This window comes from Oryza glaberrima, chromosome 12 (genome assembly GCF_000147395.1).
Source record: "Oryza glaberrima chromosome 12, OglaRS2, whole genome shotgun sequence".
NCBI classification, from domain to species: Eukaryota; Viridiplantae; Streptophyta; class Magnoliopsida; order Poales; family Poaceae; genus Oryza; species Oryza glaberrima.
In genome coordinates, this window is record NC_068337.1 from 3,977,338 (window position 1) to 3,996,291 (window position 18,954).

At 43.8% G+C, this 18,954-nt stretch overlaps 2 protein-coding genes across 3 annotated transcripts; one reads left to right on the plus strand and one right to left on the minus strand.

Annotated features, from left to right (window-relative positions):
* The first annotated feature begins 9,150 nt into the window (after nt 1-9,150).
* LOC127756471 (uncharacterized) lies at nt 9,151-11,658 on the plus strand. Its single transcript, XM_052281797.1, has 2 exons — nt 9,151-10,658; nt 11,328-11,658. Exon 1 carries the CDS (start codon nt 9,239-9,241, stop codon nt 10,646-10,648), a length of 1,410 nt encoding a protein of 469 aa, XP_052137757.1. The 5' UTR covers nt 9,151-9,238; the 3' UTR covers nt 10,649-10,658; nt 11,328-11,658.
* Nucleotides 11,659-13,970: 2,312 nt separating this feature from the next.
* Nucleotides 13,971-18,866, minus strand: LOC127757525 (NAD-dependent protein deacylase SRT2-like). 2 transcript variants are annotated; one of them, XM_052283052.1, is made up of 11 exons: nt 18,727-18,866; nt 17,801-17,833; nt 17,465-17,700; nt 17,314-17,379; nt 17,186-17,231; nt 16,142-16,302; nt 15,921-16,050; nt 15,198-15,362; nt 14,638-14,765; nt 14,426-14,525; nt 13,971-14,335 (listed from the first exon to the last, which is right to left on the minus strand). In XM_052283052.1, exons 1-11 carry the CDS (start codon nt 18,754-18,756, stop codon nt 14,282-14,284), a joined length of 1,149 nt encoding a protein of 382 aa, XP_052139012.1. In that variant the 5' UTR covers nt 18,757-18,866; the 3' UTR covers nt 13,971-14,281. The 2 variants fall into 2 exon arrangements, with proteins under 2 accessions (XP_052139012.1, XP_052139011.1); XM_052283051.1 differs by having other exon boundaries at nt 17,465-17,714; nt 17,801-17,843.
* Nucleotides 18,867-18,954: the final 88 nt, after the last annotated feature.

Consider the following 18,954-nt stretch of genomic DNA (forward strand, 5'->3'; position numbering starts at 1 on the left):
GACTTGATATGCCTGTGTAGGACAGATTGAATAACCCTAAGTCATTCTTTTATGTTGTTCTGCATGAAGGGGATGGACTTGTTGGACACTCTTGTAGTTAGGTTTCATATGAAGGGGGTATTCATTTTAGATGGGACTAAGAAGAAATATTGTGGTGGATCTGAGGCCCTGTCTTATATAGATAGAGACAAAGTATCATTGCCCGAGTTATTTGGACACCTACGTGATCATTGTAGTGTGATGTCTAGGACTTTGTTGCACTGGTTGTTTCCTGGTAGAGATTTGCAAACAGGTCTTCGTGCTCTTTCGAATGACAAGGCTTGCAAATTGATGTGTGATTGTACTGGAGAATTGGATGTGGCAAATATCTATGTTGAAGAACCAGAAATTGTTGATTTATGTGATGGGTCAGCTGATAACAGTAATTATGAGGCAGACATGGAATTAAAAGTGGACAGTGAAGAGGAGTGTGTAAACATGGATGTTGAAGTTGATGTTGGTGAGGCTACTGGTAGTGGGTGCAAGGGTAAAGCGGTTGAAGAACATGGTGAGGCTGGTGGTAGTGGATCTAGGGCAGAATAGTTCAAAAAGTTGCTGAGGCTGGTTGTAGTGGATCTAAGGGCAAAGCAGTTGAAGATAAGAGGATTGTGCTATACCATGATGACACAACACCCATTGCAAACCAGCCACCCTCTGATAGTGAAGCTAACAATGATTACATTTCAAGGGATGATGCCCAATCAGATGATGATGAGGAGGCAATAGAGATTAGGGATGGCAATTTCCCCTACGGGGCCAGGTCCCCTGCAGGGACCCGCCCCTACGAGGACGGGGACGAGTGACATTTTTGCCCCGCGGAGAGTCGGGGCCGGGGCCCAGCATTTGGGCGGGTGAGAGGCCGGGGGAGACATTCCTCCTGCGGGTGACCCGCAGGGACCCGGGGGTATATTACCCCTCAATATGTAGCCCATTACAGATTTGCAGGCCCAAGAAGCCCATCTAAAAATAGTGGGAATCCAAGGTATATAAGAAAACAGAAACTTAACGTACCTTATCCTCCCCCCGAGCCCCCCACGCCGCTCTCTCTCGCCGCTTCAGATCTTGTCTCTCTCTCTCGCCGCTCTCCCTCTCTCCGCCACTCTCCGGATTTCCCTCTCAAAGCCACTGCTACTCTCCATTTCTCCGCCTCTCGTCGGTCGTCCTCTCCCCTCCGGTTGCCATGTCCCCTTTCCTCTCCCCACCGGTCGCACAACCCTCTGCCGCCGCTGGTCTCAACGCGGCAGTGCGCGGGGCGGTGCATGGGTGACGCACGGCGCGGTGATGGCGCACAATTGTGGTGGTGACGCGCAGGTGCAGCGAGCGAGTGGGCGGTCCGCAGGGACAGCAAGCGGAGCAGCGCAAGCGAGACTGTGAATTGCTGTGGTTGAATGAATAGATGTGTCAAAGTATTTGTGGTCATGCATGCATTTAGTTCATGGATGGAATGATGGATCATGGAAATATTTGAGTTCTTGCTGAATTTTTTTATGATGTTATTCAATTACTTTTTTCGTGCTGATTGGATGGAGTGGCTACCCAATGCGGGGACCCGGTCGGGTTGCGGGGCCCCGAAGGGGTCGGAGACGGGGGCTGATTTGGCCCCGCATCTCCACTCGGGGCCGGGGGCGGGTGGAGAGGTCGGGGGTCAGGGGCGGGGCCGTTCCAACCCAACCCGCCCCCGACCCATCCCGTTTCCATCCCTAAGAGAGATAGAGAAACACTATAAGGAGGTTAAGATAAAGGTGAAGGCAGGGCAGCTAGAGGATCTTGATGATTTTTTCTTGCAAAGTCAGAGACCAGAAACAAGTATGGCAGGTGGTGTCGAAGAAGGATATGAGACCCCATATGCAGACAGTGATGAAGATGACTCTGTGGATGAAATGGGCAGTGATGGGGAGGTGGGAACTACAAAAAGTAAGCACCCAAGGTATAAGAAGAAGATAGGTGTCCCTACATTTGAATTAGGGATGAAGTTTAACTGCAAGAAACAAATTCAAGAAAGCCATCACAACATATGTTCTTGCTAAGAAGAAAGTCATCAAATTTATTAAGGATGATGGCAAGAGGGTTAGGGCAAAGTGTGATTGGGCTATCTGTCCTTGGATATGTCTTCTTTCAAAGAATTCAAGGTCAAACAGCTGGCATATTGTAACATTTGACAGCATGCATGCTTGCCCACCTAAGAGGGACAACAGAATGGTTACATCTGTAAGGATTGCTGAGAAGTATGGGAATTTCATCTCAGCCAACCCTTCTTGGCCCCTGGCCCACATGAAAGCAACAGTACAAGAGGAAATGTTTGCAGAAGCATCTTATGCCAAGTTGAAGAGAGCAAAATGGCTTTTCATGAAGAAGATGGATGCAACTGTTGGACAGTATCAAAAGTTGTACAATTATCAACTTGAGTTGCTGAGGAGCAACCCTGGTAGCACAGTGGTTGTTAACAAGGAAATTGGATTGGATCCCCCAGTGTTCAAGAGAATATAGATTTGCCTAGTTGCATGCAAGAAATGGTTTTCAAGTGGATGCAGGAGGGTAATTGGACTAGATGGTTGCTTTTTCAAGGGAGCAACTAATGTAGAGCTATTGTGTGCCATAGGGAGGGATGCTAACAATCAGATGTATCCTATTGCATGGGCGGTGGTAGCCAAGGAGAATAATGAGGAATGAGATTGGTTTATGGACCTGATTTGCAGTGACCTCAAAGTTGGCACATGAGATGGCTGGGTCTTCATTTCAGACCAACAGAAGGTAATATGTTTACTACTCTTGAGTTTCAAACATTCTGCTATTGAGACCTGAATACATGTTACTGACTTAAAAATATTCTTCAATTGCAGGGTATCATTAATGCTGTGCGGAAATGAGCACCTGAGGCTGAACACAGAAACTGTGCTAGGCATATATATGCCAATTGGAAAAAACACTTTCCTGACAAGCAATTGCAGAAGAAATTCTGGAAGTGTGCAACTGTTGTGTGCCTAGGAATACTTAAAAAACTTAATATGTACATCAATGAATCAGCTTTCTGTCATGCAATTTGCAATGGAGATGACAGCTTTGAGGTTAAGCACCATGATCATAGGTTCACATTCAACCTAGAAAAAAAGGAATGCTCCTATAGATACTGGCAGCTCTCATGCTATTTCATGCATCCACTTTAGGACTAACAAGCTGGATGACTACATTGCTCCCTGTTACTTTGTGGAAGCTTTCAAAAAGACCTATGTCCATTGCCTTTAGCCATTAGAGGGTATAAGTGCTTGGCCTCAGGATGATAGGCAACCACTCAATGCTCCTGGTTACATAAAAATACCAGGCGGGCCTAGGACTGAAAGGAGAAGAGAAATGCATGAACCTCCCAAGCCAACAAATTTGTCAAGTCCAGTTGTGCCAAGCACAGTTCTGCTGGGTCAGTCCCAGATGGTTCTCAACCAGTGTCATCTCCAAGTCATCAGATGGTGCTGTCTAACACAGCAGGGATCCGACTATTGGCGACGTGATAATTCTCTTAGGGGCTTACCAAATTTCACTGTTAACACCTGCCCCCAAATTTTGGGCTTATCAAATTTCACTGTTAACACCTGCCCCCAAATTTTGGAGTATGAGAACTCATCCTTCAAAATTATATTATTTCTGATCTCGATGACTCCAAAATTGGTCTTACTTTGCTTCTTCAAATCGGCTTTCATGAGCCGATGCTGTCTGCATTAGATGAGCTAGGCTGTCAAACTCGTGGCAAAAGAGTCTATCTCAGATAGGTGTAGATAGCCCTTGGAATGCAAGATCTGCTAGCTGCTCATCGCTTAGACTCAAACTATAACATCGGCTACGGACATTACGAAATCTTTGAATATATTCCATAGCCGATTCTCCTTCTTGCTGTCGAACTGATATCAAATCTGAAAGTTTTATCTCATCGATGCCAGCAAAGAAGTATGTATGAAATTGCTTTTCCAGATCGGCCCAACCTTTGGTAGAATTTGATGGTAAAGAAGAAAACCATGTGAAGGCCGATGCAGTCAAAGACAATGGAAAAAAAATCTAACTTTCAGAGCCTCTTCACCCGATGCTTCACCACATCGCGCTAAGAATCTGCTGATGTGTTCCATTGTAGATATATTATCTTGCTCTGAAAAATTGGAGAAATCTAGAACCTTGTATCGGTGTGGCAATGGAACCCTACCAAACCACTCAGGATATGGCAGCCGATACACAGAAGTTTGTTCCTTGGGCTTAAGTCCAAACTGTTCCTCTGTTAATTTTGCAATTCTATTGGCCAAATCTTCTCCATACTGATGTCCTTGAATTCCTTCTGGCCGATATTGTTGATATGCCTCATCATGCTGATACCGATATGTTTGCCACCTGAGCCGATATTGTTGTTGTTCTTCAATCTGTCCCCGAGCTGGCGTTTTTGAACAATTAACTCATCAACTGTCCTTTTGATCAAATTTTGCAATGTATCCGCCAAAACTTCAGATTGATCGAACAAGGCACGATGAATTGCTTCATCTACTGTAGCTTGAAATGTTTCAACCATCGACTTAGGAGATTGTTCCTTCTTGGCATTGACTTCCTCTTCAGACATGTTGGGTGCAAAACTCGTGTCCCACCGGGCGTGCCAAAAGTGTGTTGATGCGAAAACACACACTGGCCTAGAAGATCTGCTTAGCTCCAGTGCAGGTCTAAATGTTGGTGATATGCGGGCGTGTCAGTCAGTTTGACCTGGCAACTGACAAGATATACAAATTGAAGATCAATGAGCCGATCGACTGACAAGCCGATGGAGTAATTCCAGCCGATGCCGATACCAGCCGATTGTGATAGGGTTTTGAGCTATTGGCTATATGTCCAATGTAGATTCTGATACTTGAGTAAATAATGATATAAAGGCAATCGACTGATGATAGTATAGTATAACAATAATATAATCCAGTATAAACCAATCGGCTAGCGGTATGATATAATAGAATAAGCACTGACCTGAAGGTTAAAGTATACACCGGCTGGAGATCCGATGTCATAAAATCTACAAGATTAGATAAACAATAAAGTCTTTGTTGTCATCGGCTAAATCCAATCTATATGCAATCCGTGTAAGCCGATGCAACGTCCAGATACCTCATCGACTGAAACCCCGATGAAACCCTTATTGGCAATCAAGAAGCGGGCTAGGGATTATGGTTCTAAGCACGACTTAGTAGATCAAACTTAACTGATGCAACACTAAGTATGAAAAGAAACATAATATCTAGTCAATCAAGCCCTTGACTGATTTTTTTGGGTGGTAGATGCCTTAGCTAATCTAATCTAGTAAAACAATTTAGCCGATACCGGCAGAAACCCTAAAGTGAGAGAGCAGTCGTCTTCCCCCTCCCCCCCCCCTGCGGGCTCGGGAGTGCCCCGTCACACCCCTCGGGCCCGAGGAGTTGGATCGCCCCGAGGCCCTCGCTCGGCTACCACGTGGCGGCCATGCGGGGGGCTTGAGCAGGCGGGAGCGCTGTCCACCAGCCGCATTTATGAGCGGCGCACCAACCGCCCCCGTTGCATTTAATGCGACGTGGCAGGGCGTACGCCGCTCACCGATGGACGTGCGCCTGGCGACAGCCTTTTGACCAGTCTGTGACCCGGCGATGGATGGATGGGACGGGCGGCAGTGCACCCACGTCCCGATTCGCATCAGGCAGCGTGGGGGCAGGTATGCCCTGTCCCATCGTGCGTAGTGGGATGTCTTGCAGATCGCCATCTCCGATGCGCGTGTGCCCATGAAGTCGCTAAACATTTAATAGCGAATGATGGGGGATGTCTCCCGTGTCAGCCGGCGGGTTTCAGTGGGGACCACCCAGGAGTAGACGCGCGGATCGCTTCCGGCCCAAGGTACAAGATGTGTTTTGATATAGGCAATGTGGGCCCCATTCCCATGGGGAGAGAGTAGGGGCGATGCATGTGGTATCCCCTTGATCTATAAAAAGAGGACCATGCCCTACGAGTAGGGGGACGTCTCTTAGAAAACCGGATTCTGGGAAGAGGCTGGCCAAGCCCTAGCTGGTACTCCCAGGATCTGAAATCTTTGTAACCTCACGAAGATCATCACACAGGCAGGAGTAGGGTATTACGCTTGATAGCGGCCCGAACCTGTAAAAACTCTCTCGCCTTCCACCTCGCAAGCTTGATTTTGGCAGATTCATCTCGCTCACACGAGAACACGTTCCTCAGTATTGGACCTGGTCCCCCGGCCAAACTCACAAAGGGGGGGGGCTTGCAGCCTCCCGCTAGAGAGGATCACCCTCCGACACACGGCGACGCTCGGCTCCTCATGGATGACGAAGCCCTCTCTCTCCGGTCAACCTCCCTTCTCTCCGGTCAGCCCCGCCGTCCCCTTCATCGCCGACGACCCTCTCTTTCCTGGCAGCGAATCCTCCCGGCGGTAGCGGCGGCGGCGCGCCGGCTCGCGGTGGACGGCGGAGCGCGGTGAGGCGGAGGTCGGATTCACGGCGATGCTCAGCTCCTCCTCCGGTGCACCGGCTCGCGGTGGACAACGAAGCGCGGCGAGGCGGAGGTCGGACTCGCAGCAGCGCTCGGCTCCTCCTCTCGGGTTGCGCTGACGGTGGTCGGCGTCCTCGCTGAGCGCCTCTATGGCTACGAGCTAGCGGGGGACGCCACCGTCGAGACGAAGCGATGCAACACAGCCTCCCTCGACAGGGAGCCATGGGAGGAGGAGAGGGAGGCACCGGAGGAGAAGGCGAGCACCCGCGAGTTCGACTTCCGCCTTGCCGTGCTCCGCCGCAACCACGGCCTCCAGTCGGGGATGAAGGGGAGGACGATGGGGCTGACAGGAGAGAGAGGGGAAAGGGAGAGTTGTGTGACTGACGAGTGGGTCCCACGACGATTTTTGCACTGCGCTGCCAAGTTGGCATGCCACATGGGTAAAAGTGGCAAATAGTTAAGAAGCCACAACCTAAGAGGGGCAAGAAAATAAGGGCAAATATAAGAGGGGTATTTGGATAATTGGCAAACCTAAAAGTGGCAAATAGTTAAATTTCCCCCCTAGAGTGTTGGGCTTTTTTCTTTTTCTTCTTATTTGTTTTTGTCCTTTTTTTTTTTATTAGGCCAGTACCAGACACTTGGGCCTCAGCCAACACACATGTTTATTATATGTTTTTTAAATTCAATTCAAATTTAGTCTTTTTAAGTTTATATAGCTCAAGTTGATACACCTAAAATTTATTGTTGACTAGAGTTTTCACGTCTAAAATTTATAAACCCAAAGTTTTATATCTAATTCAAATTTGGATTGTAATGTTTTCCAAGTTGTTTTCTAAATTTGTTCCAAATTTATATATACGAAGTTTGTACACCTAAACTCGATACACCAAATTTTTAAAGTTTATATTCTCGATTTAAATGTGAATTTTAGATTCAAATATTTTTTTATAAAAGATGTTTCTATACTTTATATCTGGAAAGTTTGCATTGTACATATATTTCTATATATAAAATTTATACGCACAAATATTTTTATACAATATGTTGTTTTTTAAACCTTTTTATTTTACATTAATTTAAAATTCATTAGGCGTGGTTCACATGATAGTATGGGACACAAATTTAGTAAATTGAAAATAGAAGATTATGTCCCATCCTGTTTAAGCTAGTTTATTTTTGAATGAGGGAGTATATTTTGAGGTGTCAAATTCTACTTATCGAAAACACAGTCTAACACCTCTCTCGAAGAACAAAAGTAAATTTCATAAAACCCCCCACATTTTATTATACAAGTTGCAGAAACCACACATATTACACAGGTTTTATGGTTCGAATGTTTCATAAAACTCCATCTTGATTTAAAATTCAGTTGTTTCAACATTATATGAAACAATAATTTTCAAAATAGTGAAGAGTTATACTGACAACCTTAATAAAGAAATCAACAACTAAAAGTTTTATATACATTAAATGTTTTAAAATTTTAAGAAAATAGTTCCTAAATATATATAGGGGTGATGTTTTGTTAAACTTAATAACCGTTTTGTGCTACTGATCATAATACTTAGGATTTTATACAGCTTTGACTACTAAAACATGAGGTTTGTTAAAATATATTTACACCATCCTAAAATATAAACACTTTATATATACTTATTATTCTTTTTTCTTTTATTAAGCACTACGTCCGTTTCAAAATATAATAACAAAAAAACATAAGTATGCTAAAGGAGAGAAAAAGGACAATATGCCACTCCATTCGGTGGGTTTAGATAAAATGCCACCCAATACATTGCAAAGGATAAAATGCCACTCAATAGATTATCTTTGGGATATTTTACCACTTTGAGGAGGTTTAAGACAAATATGCCCCTACTATGGAGAGAGAGAGAGGAAGGGAGAGAGAGCCGGAGAGGGGAGTCGAACGGCGCGGCCGTGGTCGCCGGCGACGGGCGGTGACGAGGGAAGAACGAGCGCCGTCTGTGCTCCCGCTAGCGGCGACGAGGAGAGGAAGAAGACGCCGGTAAGCACGCGAGGGTGGCACCGGAGGGGGTGAGCGCATGCGCAGGCAGCGGTGGAGAGCCCTCCGCGTCATCATCGTCGCCTCCTCCTCCCTCCTGTCGGCGTTGCCCTCCTCCCTTTTTTCCATCGCCGCCGTCTTCCTCCCCCATCGCAGTCGTCGTCTTCCTCCCTCATCACAGCCGCCGTCTTCCTCCCTCTTCGCCGGCGTCTTCCTTCCCCATCGCCGGCGTCTTCCTCCCCCATCGCCGCCGCCGTCCTTCCCGATAAGCACTGCCGTCTTCCTCCCCCATCACAGTCGTCGTCTTCCTCCCTCTTCGCCGCCGTCTTCCTCCCCCTGTCCGCCCATCGCAGCCCACCCCCGTGCGCTCGCCACCTGCTGCCGGCGAGCATGAGCGTCGTCCGGGTCAACCTTCCGCTCCTCCCTCTTCCTCTCTATCCACAGCTAGGGGTATTTTGGTCTTAAAAGCTCACGAAGTGGTAAAATATCCCGAAAGTAACCTATTGAATGACATTTTATCCTTTGCAATGTATTGGGTGACGTGTTATGTAAACCCACCGAATGGAGTGGCATGCTGTCCTTTTTCTCGCTAAAGGCAGACTAGCAGAGACTCTCCGGTCTCCGCCTTTCCCCATCCCCAAATCAAATCCCTAGCAATCGTCCTGGGGTTCCTCTCTCACAAGAGCGAGGATGGACTGCATCGACGAGATGCCAGACCTCCGATCTTGGAATCCTGACGATGAGGAGGAGGAGGAGGAGAAGGAGGAGATGCCCGCCGTCGTCGATTACTCCCCGCACCACCGCCGCCGGCCGTCCACCTTCACCCGCTGCGGCGTCATATTCGATACGGACCTCATCGTCCGCAAGCCCGTGGAAGGCGCCGCCACCGGTGGCCGGGCCAGCCACCGGACGAGCACGGGGTTCCCCTTCTCCGTGTCGCTGAACCTCGCCGTGCCGCCGGCGCTCTCCTCCATCTACCTGCACTGCGCGGAGGCCGTGATGCCCCCCACCCTCGAGCACGGGTATTTCGGCCGGTCCTCGCTCGTCGCCGCGGACGCCACCCACCTCCTCCTTCTTGTCGTCGTCCCCGTCAAGATTCAAGGCATGTACGACCACGAGTACCCGGAGGAGTACTTCGTCTACACGGCCGACGCCCTCAGGCCTTCGCTGGCCGACGCCCTCTGTCCTACGCTGACGCGCCTCCCCAGATTCCCCGACAACCGCCAGCGCTTGGCCGGCGACATTGGCATCTTGAACCACGCCGCCGCCGCGGGTGATGGTTTCAGCTTCACCGTTGCATCTTTGCAGACGTTCATGGAGTGGCAATCTGGTGAAGGATCCGCGGCCATCCTGCACCTCCAGGAGATGGCCAAGCTCTCCGTGCTCCAATGTTCAGTTGGCAGTGATCTAGATGAGGACAACACCAAGAACAACGACAGCAGATGGGTTGTCAAGAACCTGGCCATGCCTTTTGACTCGCAAGGGGATTTTGGGCCGCGCCAATGGAAGAGCAACATCGCCTTCGCCTATGCCGGCAAATTGTATTGGGCTGACTACGACATTGGCCTTATCTACTGTGATGTCCTGGAATCTTCACCCAAGCTCCAGTTGATCAAGTTCCCTGTTCCGGTGAGAAAATTTGAGCTTGGTGTCAGTGGTCCAGATGACAACTGCGGGAACTCTGAGTCCTTCAGGACAGCCGGTGTTTCTAATGGGAAGATCAAGTTCGTCGATGTTGACAATTGCCGCGCCCAATCCTTCGCCGTCATCATCAGGACATGGACACTGCAAATGCCACAGATGGTATGGAAGTTGGATGATGTGCTCAATGTCAAAGAACTGTGGGGGTCAGCATCCTTCAAGAAATACGATTTGCATCAGTGGGTGCCAGAGTATCCTGTGGTGAGCTTGCTAGACCCACACATTGTGCACTTTGTGCTGCACAAACATATGCACCATGATCAGGTCTGGATGATCGCAGTTGACATGAGGGCCAAGTCAGTTAAATCATGCAAGAACTATCCAAAGGGTGAGAAGGAGGATGGATACAAGGGGCTGTCGTTCAACATTGATTTCATATGCAGCATGCTCTCGAAGTAATTACAATCAGGTAATGAATGACTTGTTGTTTGCCCTGTCACTCCTGTATGTACTTTTGTATACCTGATCTTATTACATAATTTAGGGCTTTGGTCACTGCTAGTTACATCCTATCCCATTGTCGCTCTCAACAATTCCGCCATGATTATAGCTACTGTGCCCTTGAATTTTAGGAACTCAACTATGGGAACATAAGTTAGCCATGGCAACATGTATGCCACATGTATTGGAAGACATCACCATACAAGTGTCGATTGATCAAAGTCTTTTTAAGCATCATTTTAAAATAAGACAGCACATATAGTCATATACTGAAATTTTGGTGCTAGCTTTAGTTCAGCTTGAGAATCAAACTGGTTCAGAGCTTAATCTTAACCTATTAAAATTTTCTTGACTGATTAATGGCTTGCTTGGATAGTTGGATGTGGATATATGTATTCTGCTATACTTTCAGCATTAGTAGTTCACCTGGACAACTTGTAAAGAATCCTTCTCAATATTTGAACTTGTTTTCATATTAGCTAAATTTTAGAAATCTGCAGTTACTTTGTTACAGAAGTTTCTACAGTTATTGGAGATGTTATTTGTTGCAACAAGTACTTGGTTACATACTTACATGTAGATGGTAAAAATGATACACGGCCTGATGTTTTGTTATTGTCTGCAATTTGAATCTCAGGTCGTGATGATAGGAAATATGTTGAATGAAGCAGGAGCATCCACCGATGTTACGCCTGACCGATCGTCCGTCCATTATCAACACAAGATTGGCCTCGGTTTATGATGTTGTGGACTTTGGCGGGGTGTTTTTGGTATAGACATAAGGTTTTGCATATCTTTGTGTTAAAATGGAGGGTCGTTGGTTTTTTGTTTGTTTGGAGATGTCTTAGGTTTACTGCTGATTGTGCCTTCTGCTTCGATAATCATCACAAAGCTAAACATGTTATTAGAAGACGTTTTAGAAGTTGTGGCCGCCGATATTGGAACTAGCATTGCCTGTGTTTGAGCCCTGTTTGTTTTCTCTCTTCTGAACATCTGACATTGCTTTGACAAGATTCTTAGCTAAAGAAGGGCGAGTGGGCGACCATCAACATTCAGAACAATTTATTGAACAAATTCAGATACTTGTCTGCTCGAGAAGGCTAGTTGTCGATCAGTTGCGCGCGCCCCTCTCCGCGCGACTGGACACGTGTCGCGCGTGGTGAGGGGGCGGCGGACGCACCGCACGGGGAGGAGGGAGAGCGAGTTTTCCGTTTTTTTTTTTGTTTTTTTCCCTTTTTTTTCGTTTCTGCTCGGTTGGTTTTTCCTCTTTTTTTCCGGTTTCTCTTCTGTTTTTTTCTGGTTTTTTTAAGGTGTATGAATACAAAGTTTGTATTCGTATGTATACCAAGTTTGTATTTGTACGTATACAAAGTTCGTATACGCGTATGCAAAGTTTGTATATGTTGTGTATTTTCTAGTTTGTATCTATGTTGTGTATTTTCTAGTTTGTATTTGATACAAAGTTTATATACACGTATGTACAGTTTGTATACGTGTATTTTTCTAGTTTTTTTATTTTTAATACGTATGTATATAAAGTTTGTATATGTCCTATATAAACTTTGTATATATCGTATATAAATTTTGTATATGTGTATATATTTTTTATGCATTAAAAATATATTTATATATACGTGTGTATATAGTATATACATACGTAAATAGATATAATGTATAGTGGATTAGATACAGAGACTAGAGGAGCTAAATATATATAATGTATAGTGGATTAGATACAGAGACTAGAGGAGGGGACGACTGACCCCGCGTGCGCCACCCCCGCCCCGCCCCGCCCCGGTGCGGCTGATCGCGTATCAGCCTTCCCCTGGTCTGCTGGCCTTGCAATACTTGCATCGGTTATCTTCCCTGTTGTCATTGCTGCGCATCGAGATTGGCTGGTCCGAATTCTCTGATCTAGGAACTCTGGATGATACCCCATGGCACATGAGAGCTGCTTAAGTTCTTTTTGACTTAGATGAGGTGCAAGTACCATGTACATTGGCTGTGTACATCCGTTTGGATGTAGAGGCCGGTTTAATCTATTATCTTTAAAAAAAAAGTGCCATGTACATCATCAGTTAAGTTGTCAGGAGTACGTCTTTTTTCTGACTGAAACCACACAGATCTAAGAAGCTTAATGGCACAAATGAATGGCCCTATATACAGTTTCTAAGTATTTCGAGTGGATCTTCATTGTAAATTCTTTGGGGATAATAAGTGGTGGATTTGTATATGTTTTCCAAATATTCTTACAGCGTTACATTGGTTTTATATTTCCTAACGTATGTCACGGGATGTGAATTGCACGTGCACCAGTGCACAATTATTAGATACTCCATCCGTTTTAGGATATAAGACGTTTTGACTTTAGTCAAAGTCAAACTACTCTAGGTTTGACTAATTTTGTAGAAAAAAGTAGTAATATTTTTAACCCAAGACTAATATATTATGAAAATTTGTTCAATTATAGATTTAGTAAAACTATGCTGTTGTTGTAAATATTACTACCTTTTTCTATAGAGTTAGTCAAACTTAAAATAGTTTAACTTTGGCCAAAGTCAAAACGTCATGTAACCTGAAATGGAGAGAATAGTTTTTATTAATGTGGACTTGGTCTGGTAAAATTTGCATCAGCAAAACATATAAAATATGTTTTTGCACTAGCGAAAACCACCCTTATTTCAATCAAAATCAATGTAGGCCGTTATTCGTCCAATTTTAAAAGGTAAAAATAAATGGATTTTTTAGTTTGTGGTATTAAAAAATGGATCAGGAAAAGTTTAAGGGCAAAAAGAGCTTCAACTCAAGTTTGAAATTTACAGCTTGCTTTGCACCTTTGAGTCCTGTGAGAAAGGGTCATACATGATAGATTCCTCTGTCATGTGACTTAGAGCAAGTTTAATAGTATAGCCCACTACTAGCTCCAATTTATCTATAGCCAATCTAATAGCCAATTCATACAATAGTTGCTTACTATACTATTAATATATGGTCCCACCTGTCATACACACACTGGGTCTTGAAGTCCGTGCTGCAGCTTGCTACAGATCTGTAGACCGCTCCTCTTATCTCTCATCTTTTATCTCATTAAAATATATTTACAGCTGGCTGATAGTCTCCTATTGTACCTGCTCTTATAAGTATTCTGAAAAAGAACCCTTTTGCAACGAAGAATCTGCAGAGACGAACAGGTGAAGAACACAATAGACTACGTGAATCCAAATATCCGAACCAGCTAGAACGTTTTTCAACTTCTGCTTAATGACACATTACAAGGAACTACCAAAGCATATTGTACTTCTTCAATGTGCTGATCAGCTCGGGATATCCATATCTTTGGGTACATTCGAACGAATTGTCACTGAAAATCTGAAAAAGGTTTACACACTTACAACACACAGGGTTAACAAGGTTAACGCCCTCATCTCATGCAAACAGGATGGCAATGATATTCTGTCCAGTTGAACTGAACTAAATTAGTCTAGCTAAAAGTTTCTTTCATTGTTTCATCTTCCCTAGTGACTTGTTCTCCAAAGATTGTTCTTACATGAGAACATGGTTTCCAACAAAGATGACTGCGCAGCACCATGCTTAACTCACATTTGGTACAGATAGACTTCCCATCTGAAGTATTCTGGGCAGTATCTGAAGAAGATGGTGGCATTACAGCAAGGGAGAAATACAGTGAGTCATATGGTGCATTACAAAAAGTAAGTATGAGATGGAAGTACTAACCTCCCCACATCTCGCATTAATTTTCAATGACAAAATACTGTCAGCCCTGGTCTCACCAATGGTGATCGCCGCAATTGGAGCATTCACTTCATGTGCAAGCCTAGGATTGGATTTATCGTCAATCTTTTGTTCTCATGAAAAAGGTTCTCAACAGATGATAACTAGGTCTAAATTTATACAAGGGGGTGGCTGAATAATATTTCAGGTGGTACCTTGCGAGCCTAAAAGCAGACATTGTCATTAGTGCTGAACCAACCACTAGAAGAGCATCACAATTTCTTGCAGCCTCCTTAGTGCTTTCAGCTCTCTCTTCAGGAACATTATCACCAAACATCACAACCTTCAAATATCAGAACACACGTGAACAATCACTTTAAATAGTTAAGGAAGAAAGTTTGCTGTTTTCTTGAAGTGGTAACATGAGCTGCTGCCAAAACATCCAGGGGGAAAAAAAGGAGTTTTGTATAGTGTAAGAGAAACAATTGACCGAAAAAAAAAAAACTGCTAGAGATGCACACGAATGAAAGATTGCATGCAAACCACAGAAAGTAAGTTTGAAAATGGATGACATATTGGAATGATGACCTTGTTTGGTTATGAAGAATCAATGTTTAAAAAAACATTTTTTTAAACTAAAGCCTATATGGCTAGATATGGCCTGCTGTCATACTCCTCATTCAAACCGCAACAAACCAACGCCGAATACTTATATGTGAGTTTTTTAAAAAATAACTAAAAGTACTCCCAAAAGGTAGGAAAGGAGCACTCTCACATCAGGTTTTAGCACTCCACCACATTGATTGCAACTAGGAAAATCAAAATCTTGCTCCCAGAACTTCTCATCGATCTCAATATCACCATCAGGTCGCTGCTGCATTCCGAAACTTTTGTCTGAACCTGGTTGTCCTACTTCCAAACTGTCAATAGCTAGAGCCCACTGCGGATAAAGCAATATATATTATGCTTAGTCACAGTACCGAAACATAGTCCATATTAGGGGAGTAAGAACCACTGATTCACTTCAAACTTTGATCAGCAAATGGCATCATTACTCTATACACATGTACTGTGAGTCTCTGATCAATCGGACAATAATAACATCAAATGCATGAGTTAGCCATCAAATATTTTGATTTCTGTTGACACTAACACCTACTCCCTCCGTCCCATAATATAAGGGATTTTGAGTTTTTGCTTGCAACGTTTGATCACTCGTCTTATTTAAAATTTTTTGAAATTATTATTTATTTTATTTGTGACTTACTTTATTATCTACAGTACTTTATGCACAACTTTTCGTTTTTTATATTTGCAAAAAAAAATTGAATAAGATGAGTGGTCAAACATTACAAACAAAAACTCAAAATCCCTTATATTGTGGGACGGAGGGAGTATTTAATTTATTTTTTTGAACTTCTTTCATATGTACAGCACATACTACTGATATAATGAACATAGCTTAAAGAAAAAAAAAGCAACTATCAAACATGCAAACCTTTGGGTTGAGGTCCTTGACCTGCTCCTGGAATGATTCTCGGTCAATGGATGTACCACAGTCTAAACATGCTACCTCATACACACTTCCATGCAATTCAACTGGCTTACTCCCAGCACGATGATGCAACCTTAAATATATACGTGCAAAGTGAAGGTGAGAAATAAATAACATTATCATTCTCAACTACACGCCACAATGACATTGATCCAGCTCATTACCTATCCACGTTTTGAGTAACCATTGAGTGTATGCGGCCAATTCTCTCCAGTGATGCAAGAGCATAATGGGCTGAGTTTGGTTGTGCTCTCCTGAACCTTCTCCATCCAGCATAGCTCCTAGCCCAGTACCGCCTTCGGGCTCGAATAGAACGAACAAACTCCTATTTTGTACAAATAGTAAGGTGGGCAGGGGTGTAATCACTGGTAAGTTGATTGGACAAACGAGGAGAGCATTAGGGGCTACTAGCATGATTTCCTACTGAAAATTGGTACATGTTGTCGCAGAAACTAAGTTTACTATCAGAAAATCATATAGCATGGTTCTGAAAAAATGATATCTCAAATTAAGGTCCATGCCAGAAAAAATTGAGACCTACATAGATCTGATAAGTGTTCCTTAATGGCAAAAAATGGTTTCTTTACTGTTCTTTAGGTGAATCATAATCCAAACCGACCTTTTGTCAAGCTCTGAAGTAGTTGTGTTATGGATTGGCTAGTGTAAGGGTCCGAAGACCGGGGGATAGGGCACTCGCTCTCTAATAGCGGAGGCAGGGTTTCTCCCTGCTAAGCTAAAAGAGGCTCTGAGGTTTAGGGCTAACTTAGAGATTCATTGATCATTGATTGATTATGGAGTACATGGGGTCCCTTTATATATAGGGAGGACAGACTTGACATAGATCAAAATATTTTTAAATTAGCATTTTAGTAAAGGCTCCAGATAAGTTCTACTGCTCAGAAAAAAAAATGAATAAAAAGATAACAGTCTGAACTCTGAACCAATTTTTAAAATGCCCTTGATGGAAAGAAAAAATGACCAATGTAAGTAGCATTTTTTTATGAGCTTTTCACATGGATAATAGTTGTCAATAAACACAGAGTGCACAATTATGTTAGTCTTAGGAATGAAAATTTAAAAAATTCTGACTTAGGATATGTGACTTTAAAATAGCTCCGTAATGATAGAAAAATCTCCATGCACCTCTGTAAAGAGAAGTAAAAAGCATGATAATAGTTGTCATTTGACAAGCAAAAGTAGGGTCGCACCTGATGAGTAAGTGGTTTAAAACCAGAACTGTAAGCACCATTAGGGCTGTCACCACGAAAATTCTGCATGTTAGAGGAATATATAGAAAAATGTCTAGTCTGGCAAATGGCAATATGGTTAAATGTACCTCCTATAATCAGGAATTCCTGATTCAGTGCTCATTCCTGCTCCAGTTAACACCATGAGCTTTTTACTGAAGCAAGTACAAAAATAGTGAAGTTAATTTCACGTCAAACATAGCTAAAAAAATTGAAAAATATTCATTGGCAGATCCCTACCTCTGATCAATAAACCGGTAAAGTAGGTCCACATCCTTAGCACTTGGAGGATCTGAATCAGGAACTATTTGTTTATCTCTTAGAAACTGGATGTAAGTTTCACAATAGTCCTTAGGTGCAACAGCTGATGAATGGTTACTTCTTGCTTGTATGGAGCGAAAAGAGCATATAAAATGGAGTTGTCTTTTCCTTCTGTGGAGAAGTCCATTATTTACTGATGCATGGAAGTTGCATAACTGAGGAGAAAATCCTGATAAGTGACTGGCTTCAACTAGTTAGTGGAAAATTAGGAATTGTTGAATCGAGCCAGAAAATAGTTCTTCTCAGACAACTTGCCTTTATATGCTGCTCGAAGAGCACCTGTGAGACCTGCAATGATCTGAATTCCATTACACAGGTAAGTTGGTTGTTCCGTAAGCCTCAATAGTGCCAATAAGAAAGACACATATAAATATAATATAACTAAATTCTACAGGCAATGACCAAGAAAGCAATCGTAATTTGGAAATTATTCCAAGAAACTTGAATTACGACAGTAGCACAATAAAAGAGTTAGCTATAATTTATATTTCCAAACTAACTCATGACCTGTTTAGATGTTATGCAAACTGTTTAGATGGAATGGAAACTCTGATATAAATCATAATATCGCAAGTAGCTCGGTATTATAGAGTTCCTAAAAATCTGCTGTTGGAGCCAATCGATGAGAACCAAGCGCGAAAGTAGAACCATGTGAAAACCTCAAGAAAATGTCTAGGTTGGTTCACAGTTGGTCAGAATTATTGCACCTAAATTACAGAGATTTGGAACAGGCATACAATTTTTACATGTTAGGATGAAGCCACCATGCTAGTTCAGTAGTTCTATTCTATCATTAAAATCATTTCTCCACAACAATGCCATATAAAACATTTCATGCTGAGCTATCAACCTCAGTGATTGCAGCTCAGCTGAACAAAACATCTACAAACCTAATTACACAAAGCAACAGCTATTGGAAATGCCTGCTCGGCTGCTCCAAAGTTCTCTAGCTGATTCCTGATTCCTGAACCTCCAAATTCCAAACTGCCACCACCACATAAACCAATACTTCCAAAACTGTGCCAATCTTGGGCTCTTGAGCACTCTAAATTGGTTCAATACCCATCAAACGTCGATCCACTTAGCCGCAGAACGAGAGGTAAAGAAAAAAAAGAAGTGGGACAAAAAACCAGTTCGACCGACGGAGAACGAAAAGAAAAAAATGGGCGAGGAACTGTTACCGAAGCCGAAGCGCGCGTCGCCGCCGCCATAGGATCCTTCGCGGCGGGGCTCTCCCTCACCGGCGGCGGGGCGGCCGACGTGGAGGCGGCGTCGCCGCGTCGAGAGCGTGGAGAGAGAGAGAGGCTGCTCGGCGATTTGGTATTTTGTTTGGTGGGAAATAAACAAGGGCGACGTGGAGGGGAAGACCAGACCAAGCCGATCCACTGCCACGTATGCAGATACGTCAC